Genomic DNA, 16,891 nt, shown 5'->3' with positions numbered 1-16,891 from the left:
TAATTCTAGGTATTTACCCAAGAGATATGAAAACAGATGTCTACACAAAGACTTATATGTGAATGTTCATGGCAGCTTTATTTGTAATAGCAAAAACTGGCAAACAACACTAAGTTCATCAATAAGGTGGTATTGCTTGGTATATTCATACCTTGTGTAAAATTATTAAAAGTGAACTACTGTCACATGCAACAGTGGGATCAATCTCAAGATATCCAAAAATAACTCAATCTTCTTTCCCAACCTATTCCAGTGAATGGCACTATCTGGTTCTGAAAATTAAAAATCAAAACATCTTCTTGAAAGCCTCCCTTTCCCACAATCCCATATCCAGTCCATCACCATGTCCTAGTGACTCTTTCTCTTTTTCTCTTTTTTCTCTTTTTCTCAAGTATTTTGGTACTTATTTTCTTTCCGTTTTAACCAATATCAGTTTAGGCCAAGCTACCTCATCATCTCTCACACTGCTATTCTTTCCACCGCCCCTAAGATTTTATTTATTTAATTTGACAGAGAAAGATCACAAGTAGGCAGAAAGGCAGGCAGAGAGAGGAAGGGAAGCAGGCTTCCTGCTGAGCAGAGAGCCCCATGCAGGGCTCAATCCCAGGGCCCTGGGATCATGGCCCGAGCTGAAGGCAGAGGCTTTAACCCACTGAGCCACCCAGGCACCCCTCACACTGCTATTCTTAACCAGAATCCATTCTTGCCTCCTTCCAGTGAATTCTCCACACAAGAAACAAAAATACTTTCTAGGTGCTCATATGATCACAACATGGTCTCACCCAACTTTGTTCGAAATAACCACGCAGTGGTTTTGTACTATTCTTTTGACAAAAGCCAAAATACTTAACACCGCCTAAAGGATCTAAATGGTTTGGCCTCTACCTGTGTTTGAGGCCTCACTTGGCAACACTTCCTTCACTTCCATCCCCGGCTTTCATGACCTTGTCTGTTTCTCCTGCCACAGAGCCACATTTCCTGCCACATTTTTTACATGAGATTCCTTTTGTCCATAATCTCTTCCTAGCATATAACTTGTTAATATTATTCAGATCTTAGTTTAAAATTACATTTTTAAAAAAGCATTCCTTGACCTGGTTTCCTGCTCAAAGCACGGTTGCCCCTCACTTTTGCTTGAATTGTCTAAATAACACACAGCTTCTCCACTACAAAATGCATGATTACACAGACCACATTTATTTATTTATTTTTTTATCACCTTTATACCTCCAACCTCTAGTAAAGATCTGACAGGTACTAGAAGGCCCTCATAAATATTTCTTAATGAATTAATGAAGAATTAGAAATTATCTATTCCTAAAGAAAGTGACATGGGCTTGGTGACATATTTTAAATGGACTACAACCAAACCATATAATCAAATGCCCTGTTTTTAAGAAGAATTCCAATTAAAGCATTACATAGTTGTCTTTCCACATTCCTTCCTGCAGCATGCTTCCTTCAGAGGCAATTACTATGTTCAAGGCACTGAGATACAGCAGTGAATGAGACAGTCAGGGTACCTACACTCATGCAGCATCTGGTTAACTTGACTGACTTTTTGTTTCAAAGGTTACTCTTACTCTAAGGTCAGGTTACTTAATTCCTAACCTCTGTAGAGAATATATTATTTTTAAAAAATAAATCCTTGGGGCACCTGGGTGGCTCAGTGGTTTAAAGCCTCTGCCTTCAGCTCAGGTCATGATCTCAGGGTCCTGGGATGGAGCCCCGCATCGGGCTCTCTGCTCAGCAGGGAGCCTGCATTCCCCCTCTCTCTCTCTGCCTGCCTCTCTGCCTACTTGTAATTTCTGTCTGTCAAATAAATTTAAAAAAAAATTTAAAAAAAATCCTTAACTTTCTGAACACTGTGAGGCAATCTTACTCTACTTTAAGGAAGACTTACTTTTTCTTAAGCATACAAACATGAATATTTTTAATTACCTACCTAATTATATCTAATCAGAATGAGAAGCAAGGCACAAAGAATGAAAATGGAAAAAAGTATACCTCCTCACAAAAAACTTATACAGAGTAGACTATAAGGAAAAACTTATGGCATATCCCCAAAACATCCTTCAAAGACAGAAGTTAGAAATGAAGCAAAATAATTGAAAATTTAAAAACTGAAGACTTGTAGACATACTTTTTCAGAAATCTGAAATAAGTTACATCTAAGAACTCTGATCTCAAAATGTCCACTTGATCGCAAATAATTACACAAAATTTTCTCCCACTATGTTTAAACTGATCATCCATAATGCAGACTTGGGATCAGAAATTTGTCTTGAACATATTTGTTTTTACAGTGTTGATGATTTTAAACTAAGTAATGAGGACTTGGTATGTCAATTTGTAAAATGGTTGATGAGGGTTATTGTTGTCATGGAAACAAATTTTTTCCTTCTACTTCTCTAAAGTGTGTGCTAAAACAGATCACATCTACAACCAAGAATTAGCAAATCCTGACATATAAATGGTTATTCCATTTTATCCTCTTCAAAATCCCTTCAGAGTGAACCAAACTGGAAATAATATTCCAATAGCATGCTAGTTATTGGCAAGTTATAAAGATGACTTCTGAACTTGCTCATTTAGTAAGTTCTATTAATAAACTCCCATCATACCATCATTGATGTCTCTTGAACATGAACACAATCTGATCGCTCAGCATAAACTATCTCACAGAAGAGATCACAAAACTCTGTAGTCTCTGTAACATTTTTGCATTTGTTAAATATGTTGGAGGATTTATCAAGTTCAGTTTATTTCTATGTCCTTTTAAGTGTTATTAGTTTAATTCAAAATGTATCATTTGTGTATGTAATGAAGGTGGCTCCTAACTTCATCATCCAAGCCACTGTTAAATTATTCAATATAATATACAATAAGGGAGAGATTCCAATGGAGCATCACTTTTAGGTTGACATAGAACCAAAAACTAATAGCCAAAATTTATAGACTATACAAAATGTTTTCATACACAATGATCATTAAGCCTTCATTTATTCAACAGATATTTCAGGAACTGAGTGCTAATTCTATGCCAATCACTGGCTAGATAATGGGATACAATAGTGATCCTTACAACTATGTAACAGTGAATACAAATGTCATCTCAGAACCAGTGGCTTCAGCATCACATGGGGAACTAGTTAAAATGGGCCTTACCCCCGATCTACTGAATCTGAAACTCTAGGGGTGGGGCCCAGCAACCTATGTTTTAATAAGCCTTCGTGGTAATTCTGATACTTGCTCAAGTTTGAGAATCACCACCCTATAAAGTAGTCCTAAAGTAGTCCTTCGCATTCTATATTGGAAAAGTGGGGCTCAGAGAAGGAAATAGACTTGAGATACCAAAGAGACTTTTTCCTACCATTTATCCCTAGAGATTAGAAAAATGTCTGGCATGTCATATGGGCACACAATAAAAATTTGTTGGATGAAAAAAATGACTCCAAAGAGTTGGGCTATCACCCAGTTATGCCAAATAGACCAAGCAATATAATCTTAACTTCTTGAAAATACACATATCAATAATGAATGCACTTCTTCTGAAAAGAGAAATGTTCACCATGACATCAAGAATTGTAACTTAAAGGGGAGCCTGGGTGGCTCAGGGGGTTAAGCCTCTGCCTTCAGCTCAGGTCGTGATCCCAGGGTTCTGGGATGGAGCCCCGCATCGGGCTCTCTGCTCAAGCAGGGAGCCTGCTTCCCCCTCTCTCTCTGCCTACTTGTGATCTGTGTCTGTCAAATAAATAAATAAAATCTTAAAAAAAAAAAAAATTATAACTTAAAAACTGTATTTTTTACTCTTGCATAAAAGAAGGTACCAAAGGTGACCACTACCAAAACTATTCAATTTTTCATTACCTTGTTATTTTGCCTTGATTTACTTAACTCCAATTTATACTTTTCTGCCTCTTCTAGAGCTCTGTTCAACCGAACTTCTGTAGCACTTTGGTTACTGGCAGCCTGTTTTTGTTGTCTTCTTTTACTTTCTAATTCCTGTATGGTAAAAGATATATGGAACATTTATAAATATATCATAAGTTTCCTCTATTATTCTGCAACATTTTCCATTTCCATATTCCTTGCTTTCTCCCAAATTTAATACACACTTACGTACACACATACACCAAAGGCTAGGGTCTGAGCACTGAATGACAGAGGTCTCAGGAAATTCTTACCCTGAATTGGTATTAGAAAGATATATCCTTAAAGACATAGTCATGAATTAGGCTTTCAAATTACTTTTTGTTTAGAATTTTCTATCTCTTTTTATATAGTATAGAGGTCCTCTATATTTATTTTATAAGCAACTCTTTGTCACTATAGTTCTTCCTTTGGGAACCTTCCCAAAACAGCTATGTAAGGCACAAACTCTATTAAATGCTGTGCTTGTATAAACCTAACAAAGTATATCATGTAAGAAATATTTGTTAAAAACAGAGCATTCTACATTACCCTTACAGGGAAAATCCCAACTCTGAGCAAAACAACAGATCTTATGGATTCATGTTCCATGTCTTGGGGTAGGTTTAGACTTGCATTTCTGCAAATATTCTAAGAGATGCTGTTGCAGAGAATCTACAGAACAAACATGAATATGTAGGATAAACTCCAAACTCTACCATAATCTGGTACTATTATTCCATCTCCTGCAAGATGTTACCTTCAGATATTTCTCCCAAGTAGCTATGATGTTTCTTGCCTCTGAACCTTTGTTTATCTCATGCTCTTCCTTCTGCCCTGATCCCTCCTCCCTGCTCCTCATTTTTACCTAGCCACCACCCATCCCATCGTTTAAGACTCAACAAGGGGTGTACAGGAGGGTTTTACCTCCTCCAAGCTTTCCTTCATTCTACTCCCGGGTAGGTTAGGTACCCTTTCCTCAGAGCTTCTACACTACCTTAACACACATACATGCTGTGCAGAACTGAAACTATCAGTTTACTTCATTTCCCCCACAATTAATATAAGCTCACTGAGGACTGAAACGGTCTTAATTTCTGTATTCCTGGAACTTCAGTGGCATAGAAGAGGCACTAATGACATATTTATTCACCTGAATTTATTTTGTAATATTTAACTCACTCTTCTTTGCATCCCCTACAATGCCTAGTACAGAGCCTTATATACAACAGATATTCAATAAATATCATGGAATTGAAATGATGCAGTTAAAAATACAGTTGTCTGTTTTCCTCTTCCATAATTTTTTTTCTCCTGGCTGTATCACTGTGTTTTATTTGAAAACTGATCTCCCTGGCCCTAAGTAATTAAGGGCAAAACAAAACAAAACACAACAAAACACATGCTGCTCTTTATGTGGGTTTTTAAACAAATCAAACTGTGTATGAATACCATCTGCTATCACCAGCCTTCTTCACAGCTTTGTGGGTGGTAGCTACAGTAAGAGCAAGCTTGATTTATCTCTGTGTTCACATGGAAAAGGCAGAGATTCTCATCAGCTACAAAGTCCACAGTTCCAGCTGCCTCATTTCAGCCTCCACCCATAAGAATAGGAAAATAAATCTTTCCCCTCTTTCCTGCTGGTGACTTTGTAACCTACTTCATAGAAAAATGAAAACCATCCAACACCACATTATGTTCTTCTATCCATTAATCAACATGGCCCCCTTCTTGGGAGAAGTGAAAAAGAAAAAAGATAAGCATTAAAAAAGTAAAATACAAAATAAAGAATTCCCATATGAGCAAACCCACTAAGGAAAGGGAAAACCTTACCAAAAACTTGAAAATATTTGTTTTCAATCACAATCAAGTACTTTTTACGAAGTGCAAACAAGATACCACTATTTTTTATGAGAGGTTATAAACTGAAAATAATAAAGTAAATCTATTGTTACCAAAAGAAATTAAGCAGTCTACATATTGTTAGAGAAAAATTTTAGGAAAGATTTCAAGCCCTGAATTTTACATTAGCTTTAAAAGAAAAATCTAGATCGCCTAAAGAAATTAAAATCTCACTTTAAAACTTAAATCCTATGAGATCCAATGAGAAATAACTTGCCATTCTCTCTTAACTTTCAAAGCATTCATAAGGAACTGTGAGAAGGCAAGAACAGACAGAGCTATGTATCAGTAGCCACAGCACTGACGAAATGATAGCAAATGCTTTAAGAGTAACACAAATTGCCACAGTAATTCAGAAGAGGAATAACCAGATGAGAACAAATAAATGATCGGATAAGGTTCTAGAAATAAGTGGTTAAGGTACAAAAAGCAATAAACTTGGACTCAGAGAACCTATGAGCTGTGGTAGACAGTTTCTGCATCTGAAATTGGTAGTAATGATATCTATGCCTAATTATTTATTCATATTTATTGAGCATGTACTATGTGCCAGGTACTATTCTACATGAACGATGGGCACACAAAATTAAGAATATATATAATAAATAATTAAGTAGTACACCATGAAATGTAAGCTGGGGGAGAAGGCAATAAAGAACTGGGGAGAGGTGCAGATCTATGTAATAAAAACATATGACTACACACAACTATCATATGTATGTGATAGCAATTTGTAAACTATATAATATTAATCAAAGATAAGGGCCACTAATATCATGGCTTTGCAGGATACATATAATAAAAAATTTAAAAGGTGTCTTTGCAAGATAAAGACCTGAAGAAATTAAGAAAATGCTTTTGAGCTTTTTGCTACAGAAGCAAAAAAGAACAAAAACATCTTTAGGAAATGATACAAACCTCAATTTTAACTGGAGTGAAAGATAAAAAGAGAGCAGACTTTTTTGTGTGTGTGACTTTCTAATGATAAGCATTCTGTGACATAACCCATGGTCAGAGAAACTTGTGGAATGTACCTACTGACTTTAATTTGACCAAAAAAAAAACAAAACAAAACAGAGATTAAGGATTCCACCCATTGTGAAACAGTAAGAACCTAACATAAAAACACACTGTAAACAACCAAAAAAACAGTCAAAACATGTAAAATAACTATTTAGAGATAAAGGAAGATAATAGGATTACAATTCCTGAGAGAAGAGAAATAAATGGAATAGTCCTAACATCACCCCAGCGCTCTGCCTGGAGGCAATATCCACACTGTGGGTATGAGGAGGAGAAAAGAGCCAAGTTCTGCTGAGCTGAGGAGACAGGATGGAAGCTGGAGAAGACTGAGGCAGCTGGAATTCTGAGAAGAGTTCAAATAAGGAGGAACTCCATTAGGAGAGAGCTTTAGGAATCTACACAGGATATCCTTTGAGTATACTGAGGACTAGGCCACACCTAGTGGCTACTCTAGACACACCCAAGCCAAACTTAAAAACAGGCCTCAAAGGGACTAAAACTTGTTTTCAAAGAGCACATTAAACAGATACTCAACAATACAATATTCACAATGTCTAGTATCCAGTATAAAATCACTAACTAAACCAAGCAGCAGGAAAATGTGATTGATATCCAGAAGAAATATTCAACAGAAACAAATCCATAAATGAGAAATACAATGGATCCAGCAGTCAAGACAGTCAAAACAGCTATTTTAATTATATATATTAATATAAAGAGGACATAAATTAAGAATATAAAAAAGAATCAAATAGAACTTCTACAGATGAATACTATATCAAAATGAACACTTGACTTGGTTAAGAGTATATTATACACCGCAAAGAAAAGATCAGTGAGGGCGCCTGGGTGGCTCAGTGGGTTAAAGCCTCTGCCTTCGGCTCAGGTCATGATCCCAGGGTCCTGGGATAGAGCCCCACATCGGGCTATCTGCTCAGCAGAGAGCCTGCTTCCTCCTCTCTGCTTGTCTCTCTGCCTGCTTGTGATCTCTGTCTGTCAAATACATAAATAAATAAATAAAATCTTAAAAAAAAAAAATCAGTGGACTACTGAAGACAGCAATAGAACCTATTCAAATAAAAAATATAAAGGAAAAAAGGCTAAAAACATCAGTGACCTAATGTCACTGATATATTATCAGTGGGATAATATCAAGTGATCTAACAAAAGTATAACTGAAGTTACAGGTTGGGGGAGGGAGAGACAGGGTACAGAAAAAATACTGCAAGAAAAAATGGCCAAAATTTTCCAAATTTGATGAACACTTGTAAACCCACAGATTCAAAAAGTTCAACAAACTTCAAGCAGAATAAACACTTCCTACACAAAACTGAGAAAACACATCATTATGAAATTGCTGAAAACAAGTAACAAAGAGAATGTCTTAAAAACAAAGATAAAGGGGCGCCCAGGGGGCTCAGTGGGTTAAAGCCTCTGCCTTCAGCTCAAGTCATGATCCCAGGGTCCTGGGATAGAGCCCCACATCAGGCTCTCTGCTCAGCAGGGAGCCTGCTTCCTCCTCTCTCTGCCTGCCTCTCTGCCTACTTGTATTTCTGTCTGTCAAATAAATAAATAAAATCTTAAAAAAAAAAAACAAAGATAAAAGACAAAAATACAAAGGTAGAAAAAAAGAATTACTGTGAACTTTCTGTCAGAAATGACATAACCCAGAGGACAATGGGATGATATCTTTAAAGTACTAAAAGAAGACAGAAACTTTCAATTGATAATTCTGTATCTAGTAGAAAGTATCCTTCAAAAATTTAAGGGGGTCCAAACACACACAATTGCATATAAAACTGGTGAAATCTGTCAGTTTCCAGGTTTTAATACTATCCTATTAATATATTAGATGCTACCGGGGCGCCTGGGTGGCTCAGTGGGTTAAAGCCTCTGCCTTCGGCTCAGGTCATGATCCCAGGGTCTTGGGATCAAGCCCTGCATCGGGCTCTCTGCTCTGCAGGGAGCCTGCTTCCTCCTCTCTCTCTGCCTACTTGTGATCTCTCTGTCAAATAAATAAAATAAAATCTAAAAAAAAAAAGAATGAAGAATACCAGAAATGGCAAATATAAAAGGCATTTCATATGTTAAGCTCTTTAAAATATAACTATTTAAAGAAATATTGTGGTAAGACCTCAATGTGAGGCAGGAATCCACCAAAACCCTTGAGAAGAACACAGGCAGCAACCTCCTTGACCTCAGCTGCCGCAACTTCTTCCTAGAAACATCGCCAAAGGTCAGGGAACAAGGGCAAAAATGAACTACTGGGACTTCATCAAGATAAAAAGCTTTTGCACAGCAAAGGAAACAGTCAACAAAACCAAAACACAACCGCCAGAATGGGAAAAGATATTTGCAAATGACATATCATATAAAGGGATAGTTTCCAAAATCTATAAAGAACTTATCAAACTCAACACCCAAAGAAGAAATAATACAACCAAGAAATGCACATACTTGTGGAACATACGGAATAACATGGAAGACCTTAGGAGAAGGAAAGGAAAAGTGAATTGGGGGAAATCGGAGCGGAAGATGAACCATGAGAAACAAACTGAGGGTTTTAGAGGGGAGGAGTTTGGGGGATGAGTGATCCTGGTGGTGGGTATTAAGGAGGGCACATATGCATGGAGCACTGGGTGTTGTACATAAACAATGAATCATGGAACACTGCATCAAAAACTAAGATACATCATTAAAAAAATAATGATGTATTTTATGGTGACAAAAATAACACACACACACACACACACACACACACAAAGAAATGCGCAGAAGACATGAACAGACATTTCTGCAAAGATGACAACCAAATGGCCAATAGACGCATGAAAAAGTGCTCAATATCACTCGGCATCAGGGAAATACAAATCAAAACCACTGTGAGATACCACCTCACACCAGTCAGAATGGCTAAAATTAACAAGCCAGGAAATAACAGGTGTTGTTGAGGATGCAGAGAAAGGAAAACCTTCCTACACTGTTGGTGGGAATGCAAGCTGGTGCAGCCACTCTGGAGAATGGTATGGAGGTTCCTTGGAAAGCTGAAAAGAGAGCTACTCTACGACCCAGGAATTGCACTACTGGGTATTTATTTACCCCAAAGATATAAATGTAGTGATACGAAGGGGCACCTGCACCCCAGTGTTTATACCAGCAATGTCCACAATAGCCAAACTATGGAAAGAGCCTAGATGTCCATCAACAAATAAATGGATAAAGATGTGGTGTATATATACAATGGAATACCATCAAAAAACTGAAATCTTGCCCTTTGCAATGACAAGGATATAACTAGAGAGTATTATGCTAAGTGAAATAAGTCAATCAGAAAGACAATTATCATATGATCTCTCCGATATGAGGAATTTGAGAGGTAGGGCAGGGGTGGGGAGAAGAGAGGGAAAATGAAACAAGGTGGGACTAGGGAGGGAGACAAACCATAAGAGACTCTTAATCTCAGGAAACAAACTGAGGGTTGCTGGAGGGGAGGGCTAGGGAGGGATAAGGTGGCTGGGAGATGGACACTGGGGAGGGTATGTGCTATGGTGAGTGCTATGAACTGTTTAAGACTGATGATTCACAGACCTGTACCCCTGAAGCAAATAATACATTATATGTTAATAAAAAAATAAAATTAAAATAAAATAAATACAAATTAAAAAAAACAGAATACTAACCCTGAAATCAGGTTGAATTTACAGCCATCATATCTATCTTTGGATTTGGTTTTATGTTTTTACCCTTGATTTATGTGCATGCCTTCTCAGCATCCCATATCTCAAGCAACGTAAATGTATTAAAGTAATGAATTGAGGGAAAAAAAAGTAAAAGCATAAAGGAAAAGAGGCAGAAACAAAATATACTGTTGTGAGGGTCTCATATGTGAAAGAATATAACATGATTTAAAGGTAGACAGTGATATGGTAAATATGTTTTTTATAATTTATGCATGTAAATATGTTTTATGTTTTTTGAGTTAAATATACCATAAAAATATAAGAGACATAGCCAACAGTGGAGAAAAAAATGAAATACTAAAAAAAAGTTCAATTCAGAATCGGAAAAAAGTAACAAAGAACAGTTAGAAAAAAAACAAGAAACAAACAGCAAGATGATAAATTTAAATATGAACATCAAAAATTGCATTAATGTGATTGGTCTAAAAACATGCCAGTAAGAGAGAGAGACCATCAAAGTGGATGAAAAAGCAACACCCAATTATACACTGGCTACAATAAACCCATTGTCAATATAAAGGCAGATGAAGAGTAGAAAGTTGAAAAAAGATATACCAAGCAAACATGAAGCATAATAAAGCTGGAATTACTACACTAATATCAGACAAAGCAAGCAGATTCTGGAACAAGGAATGTTATTAGAGATTTTTTAAAAAGTATTTCATAATTATAAAGACGTGTTAATCAAAAACACTATAATCCCAAATGTGTAGGCATTAAACAGAGACTAAAAATACATAAAGCCAAAACTGATATAACTGAAAGAGAAATAGACAAATCCACAATTCTAGTCAGAGATTACAGCACCAGCACCTCTCTCTCAATAACTGACAGAACACTTGAACAACACTATCAACAAATTTGCCCTAATATTTATAGAACACTCCATCCAACACAGCATACTATATATTCTTTTCAAATTACATGAAGTTTTCACCAAAAGAGGCCAAATGCTGGCCTGTAAAACTGGTGAAGACAAATTTTAAAAGAATGAAATCATAAAATGTAGGTTCTCACACCACAGAATTAAATTAGAAATTAACAGAAAGACATGAAAAATCCCCAATTATTTAGAAATTAAACAACATACTTCTAAATAATCTAAAAGGTCAAGAAAAATCATGAAAAAAATTAGAAAACACTCAATAAAAATAAAAAGACAACATCAAAATTGATGGAATCAGATAAAGCAGCACTTAGAGGAAAATTTATAGCTTTAAAATGCTATGTAAGAAGAAAAGTAGAAAATCAGTTGTCTAAACTTCTATCTTAAGAATCCTGAAATGAGGGGCACCTGGGTGGTTCAGTGGATTGAGCCGCTGCCTTTGGCTCAGGTCATGATCTCAGGGTCTTGGGATTGAGTCCTGCATCAGTCTCTCTGCTTGGCGGGGAGCCTGCTTCCTTCTCTCTCTCTCTGCCTGCCTCTCTGCCTACTTGTGAACTCTGTCTGTCAAACAGATAAATAAAATCTTAAAAAGAAAAAAAGAATCCTGAAATGAAGTTAATCCCAAATAAGAATTATGGAAATGCTAAAGGGTAGAAATCAATGAAATAGAAAACTGACAAAAAGAGCAAAGTCAATGAAGCTAAATGCTAATTCACAGAAAAGAGAAATTATTAATATCAAGAGTGAAATAGGTGTCATTAGGACCGAAAATGCAGGCATTATAAATATAATAAGGGAATATTAAGGACAAATTTATACCAATAAATTTGATAACTAAAATAAGATGGAAAAATTTCTTAAGAAACACAAATTACCAAAACTAACTCAAACAGTAATAAAAAGTCAAGGGGGCGCCTGGGTGGCTCAGTGGGTTAAAGCCTCTGCCTTCGGCTCAGGTCATGATCCCAGGGTCCTGGGATCGAGCCCCACATCGGGCTCTCTGCTCTGCGGGGAGCCTGCTTCCTCCTCTCTCTCTCTCTCTGCCTACTTGTGATCTCTGTCTGTCAAATAAATAAATAAATTCTTTAAAAAAAAAAAAATAAAAAAAATAAAAAGTCAAAATAGACTCATCCACTAAATAAACTGATCACTAGAATCCTTCCAAAAAGAAAATTCCACTCCACATGGTTTTATTGAATGATCACTTGTATCAAACTATAGATCAATGAACATATAAATCAATGTAGCAGAATAGTCTAGAAATAGATGCACATATATGGTCAATTCATTTTCTATACAGGTGCCATGGTAATTAAATTGAGAAAGACTAGTATTGTCAACAAATGCTGATTGTATGAAAAATACAATGAAATTTGACCTTTATTCTCATGCCATATAAACAAAATTAACTTAAAATAGATTACAGATTTATTCATGTACTATATATATGTATATGTATACAAACACACACACATACATAAAGCTAAAACCATGAAACTCCTGTAAGGATACATGAAGATTTTCTCCCATGGGGTGGGCAAAGATTTCCTGAATAAGATGAAAAAAAGCACAAACTAGAAATAAAATAAAATATTGGAGTTTATCAAAATTTAAAACTCTTTTGAAAAACACTATGAAGAAAATTTAAAAAAAAGCCAAGTATGATTGGAAGAAACTATTCACTATATAGATTCTAGCAAAAGAATTATGGAAGGAAATATAAGTCAGTCCTACCTCAACTCACTACATTTTTAAATGGGCAAAAGGTTTGAACAGACAAAAGATATATGCGTCGTCAATATGCACATGAAAAGATGGTCAAGACCAATAGTTATAAAGGAAATACAAATTAAAATAATAATGACATACTAATCTTGTTAAAATGGTTTAATGGTTAAAATTCAAAAGACTGACAATACCAAGTGCTGATGAAGACACAGACTAACTGGAACTCTCATATATTGCTGATGGGAATGAAGAATGGTACAATTACTTTGGAACAGTTTAGCAGTTTCTTATTAAGTTAAACATATACTTTCTGATATACCCAGAAATCAGGAGTGGTGTTGGATGTCCCTGTACAAAAACATGTATCTATATAAAAATTTGTATGTGAAAATTCATAGTAGTGGCTTTATTTCTAATAGTCCAAAGTTAGAAACAACTCAAATGCCTACCAAAAAATAAAGTACATCTATAAACAAACACTACTCAGTAATTAAGGGAATGAACCACAAAATATGCAACAACGTTAACAAATATCAAAATCATTAGGCTGAACAAAAGAAGCCAGCCATAACAAAGTACATACTTATGATTCCATCTAAATGAAGTTCTAGAACAGGGAAAACTAGTCTGTAATGAAGGAATGCAGATCACTGGTTGGGCCATGGTTGGAGGTTGCAGATTTAGGGGAAGGGAGACAAAGGAAATTTTGGGGAGGTGATAGAAATTTTATCTTGATTGCAGTGGTGGTTATAAGGATACACTATTTTGTCAAAGCTCAATGAATTATACAATTAAAACAAGTATATTTAATTGTATTTATTTCTCAGAAAAGTTTTAAAACAGATCATTAACTGAAAAACAAAATTCAAGGCTGAAATAAAATGTTTTCTGTTTTCATGTTTTAGAAATAGCTCCACCTTTTAGTGTAATATGTATAGGAATTTTTCAAATAGTTGGCTTTTATAGGTTTTTATAGGTTATAGAAGTAGTTGATCAAACTCAAGCTCTGTTTTGCATTTCTATTAACTGTACATTGAGGTTTATTTTTACAGATATATAATGAGCAGAATTAGCAAAAAAAAAAAAAAAAAAAAAAATTCATTCTTGAGTTCCATGCAACCCATGAGAGTTGTTACACCTCTCTTCCTGGTAGGTAGATAAGGATTCAAGATGGGAAGTTCAGAGCTAATGAAAGTCATAAAAATCTTCAGATAGTCAATGTATCATAACAACTTAGAATACTCACTGAATCAAAGGTTTCAAATATTTAACTCTAAACAGTCTGTGTGTTTAAGACCACTTAATTTTGAGAGCCTGGAGAAAGAGTCTACATGATTTGTAGGAAGAACAGAGACTTTGGAGTCAGACGAACATGGTTTGAATCTTATTCTGCCACTACCTGCAGGACCCTGGGCACTTTGTTTCACCTCTCAGACTCAGTTTCTCTTTCTGTAAAATGTTTTGCCTAACACATAGTACTAAAAAAGAAAATGTTAGTTTCATTTCTGCCCACACAAAGGTAGAGTTATAATCAAAGTAGTCTTTTGGGAACATTAATCTATTGCTAGAGTACAAGATACAATGGGTAAGGAAAAGAGAGAGGACATAAAATAACCAGTGAGGAAGATTCAGAAATAAGATAATAATAGCCTGAATCAAGAAGGGGCAATGGAAATTGAAAAGAAAAAATGAATGCAAAAGATTTGAAGAATGTATAGGTTGGATATAAAGGCCAGGAGCAAGAAGAGAATCAAAGATGTAGGCAAGGTTTCAAGATTATGTTAAATGGCAATGATGATATGACCAGAAACTTGGTAGCATGTTGACAAATGATAAAGTATCATAAAAAATAAAAATAATGGTTTCCCAGATACAACAGTTTTTTTCTTAGAACACTTGTCTATATTTTTTAGACTGACATATGAACCACATAATATGAATCACATATTAATTTTAAATTTTCTAGCAGCCACTTTAAAAAGAAACAAGTAAAATTTTAATGCTATATTTCACTTAGCCCAATATATCCAAAATATTTTAGTATGTAATCAATATAAAAATATTCTTTTTTTATTCTTTATTAAGTCTTCAAAGTCTGGTATTTACTTTAAACTTACAGCATGCTACAATTTGGACTAGCCACATACAGTGAGCTACCAACTTGGAGAGTACTGACTTACACTATTAGATACTATAATTATTTGATTTCCAGATATATAGGTACTCAAAATGTGGTATATCCATCACTGTTACACTATTCAGTAATGAAAAGGAATAAACTACGACATGGATTAACCTCAACTGCCTTATGCAAGTGAAAAAAACAGACTCAAAAGCCTATTGACTCTATGTGATTCTATTTACATGACATCCTAGAAAAGGCCAAAATGTAAGAACCAAAACCAGGTCAGTGGTTGCTTTGAACTGGAAGTAGGAGGAAGACTTGACTAAATTCACAAGGGAATTCTTAGGGATGGTGGAACTGTTCCGTATCTCAATTATGGTGATAGTTAAATAACTATTTGTTGAAACTCACAGAACTGTATACTTAAAATGGGTGATTTACTATACACAAATTTTATCTCAATAAGGCCAATGTTAAGAAATTTATTATCAGAGATGTTAATTATACAAGAACAAAATGGTCAGAAACATGCTTTTTCATGAACATGCTAAAGAAAAATACAGTAATGATGGCATAATTTCTTACTCCTTAAGTCTCTTATATGATATTTTTATCATAAGTCTTACAAAGTAATACTGTACAGTATGTTTTGTTTTTATTATCTCAATGGTATGTTAATATAAGTTTTTTAATGAGACAGCTTATTTAAAATATATTATCCAGTTAGATTTGACACCAAAAGCACAAACAACCGAAGAAAAATTAGATATACTTGATTTCAAAATTTAAAAATTTTGTGCTTCAAAGGACACTGTAAAGAAAATGAAGAGACAACCCAAAGAATAGGAGAGGTATTTAGAAATCATACATGTGATAAGGGACTTGTATTTAAAATATATTAAAAAACATTTACTACTCAGTAATTTAAAAATTCCGATTTAAACAGTGGGCAGAGGATTTGATCAGACATTCTCCAAAGAAGATATACAAATGGCCAATAAACATATGAAAAGATGCTCAATATCTTTAGTTATCAGAGAACTGCAAATCAAAATGATTTAACCACCTCACATGGGCTATAACCAAAAAGATAATCTAACATGTATTAGTAAGAATGTATAGAAAAGGGAATCCAGGGACACCTGAGTGGCTCAGTAGGTTAAGCCTCTGCCTTTGGTTCAGGTCATGGTCTCAGGGTCCTGGGATCGAGCCCCGCATCAGGCTCTCTGCTCAACTGGGAGCCTGCTTCCCCCTCTCTCTCTGCTGCCTCTCTGCCTACTTGTGATCTCTCTCTCTGTGTGTCAAATAAATAAACAAAATCTTAAAAAAAAAAAGGAAAGGAAAGAAAATGGAACCTTTACACACTACTGGTGGAGTGTGTACCATTTGTACACACAAATGTACCATTTGTGTGTACAAATGGTACAGCTAGTTGGGAAAATACTCAACAATTTTTCAAAAGGTTAAACACAGGGTTACCATATGATTCAATGATTCTACTCTTAGGTATATACCCAAGACAAATGAAAACATATGTCCACACAAAAACTTGTATGTTAATGTTCACAGGAGCAT

At 35.3% G+C, this 16,891-nt stretch overlaps 1 protein-coding gene across 1 annotated transcript in view; it reads right to left on the bottom strand.

Annotated features, from left to right (window-relative positions):
• TEX9 (testis expressed 9) overlaps window positions 1-16,891 on the bottom strand; it is a 67,389-nt gene that overhangs the window by 27,138 nt on the left and 23,360 nt on the right. The window contains exon 10 of the mRNA XM_046007066.1: window positions 3,871-4,005. Within this exon, the coding sequence (XP_045863022.1) occupies window positions 3,871-4,005 (135 nt within the window). The remainder of the gene's footprint in view (window positions 1-3,870; window positions 4,006-16,891) is intronic.

This window comes from Meles meles, chromosome 6 (genome assembly GCF_922984935.1).
Source record: "Meles meles chromosome 6, mMelMel3.1 paternal haplotype, whole genome shotgun sequence".
Lineage (NCBI taxonomy): Eukaryota > Metazoa > Chordata > Mammalia > Carnivora > Mustelidae > Meles > Meles meles.
Note: the sequence above shows the minus strand (reverse complement) of the source record. Positions and strands in the feature narration are given on the sequence as shown.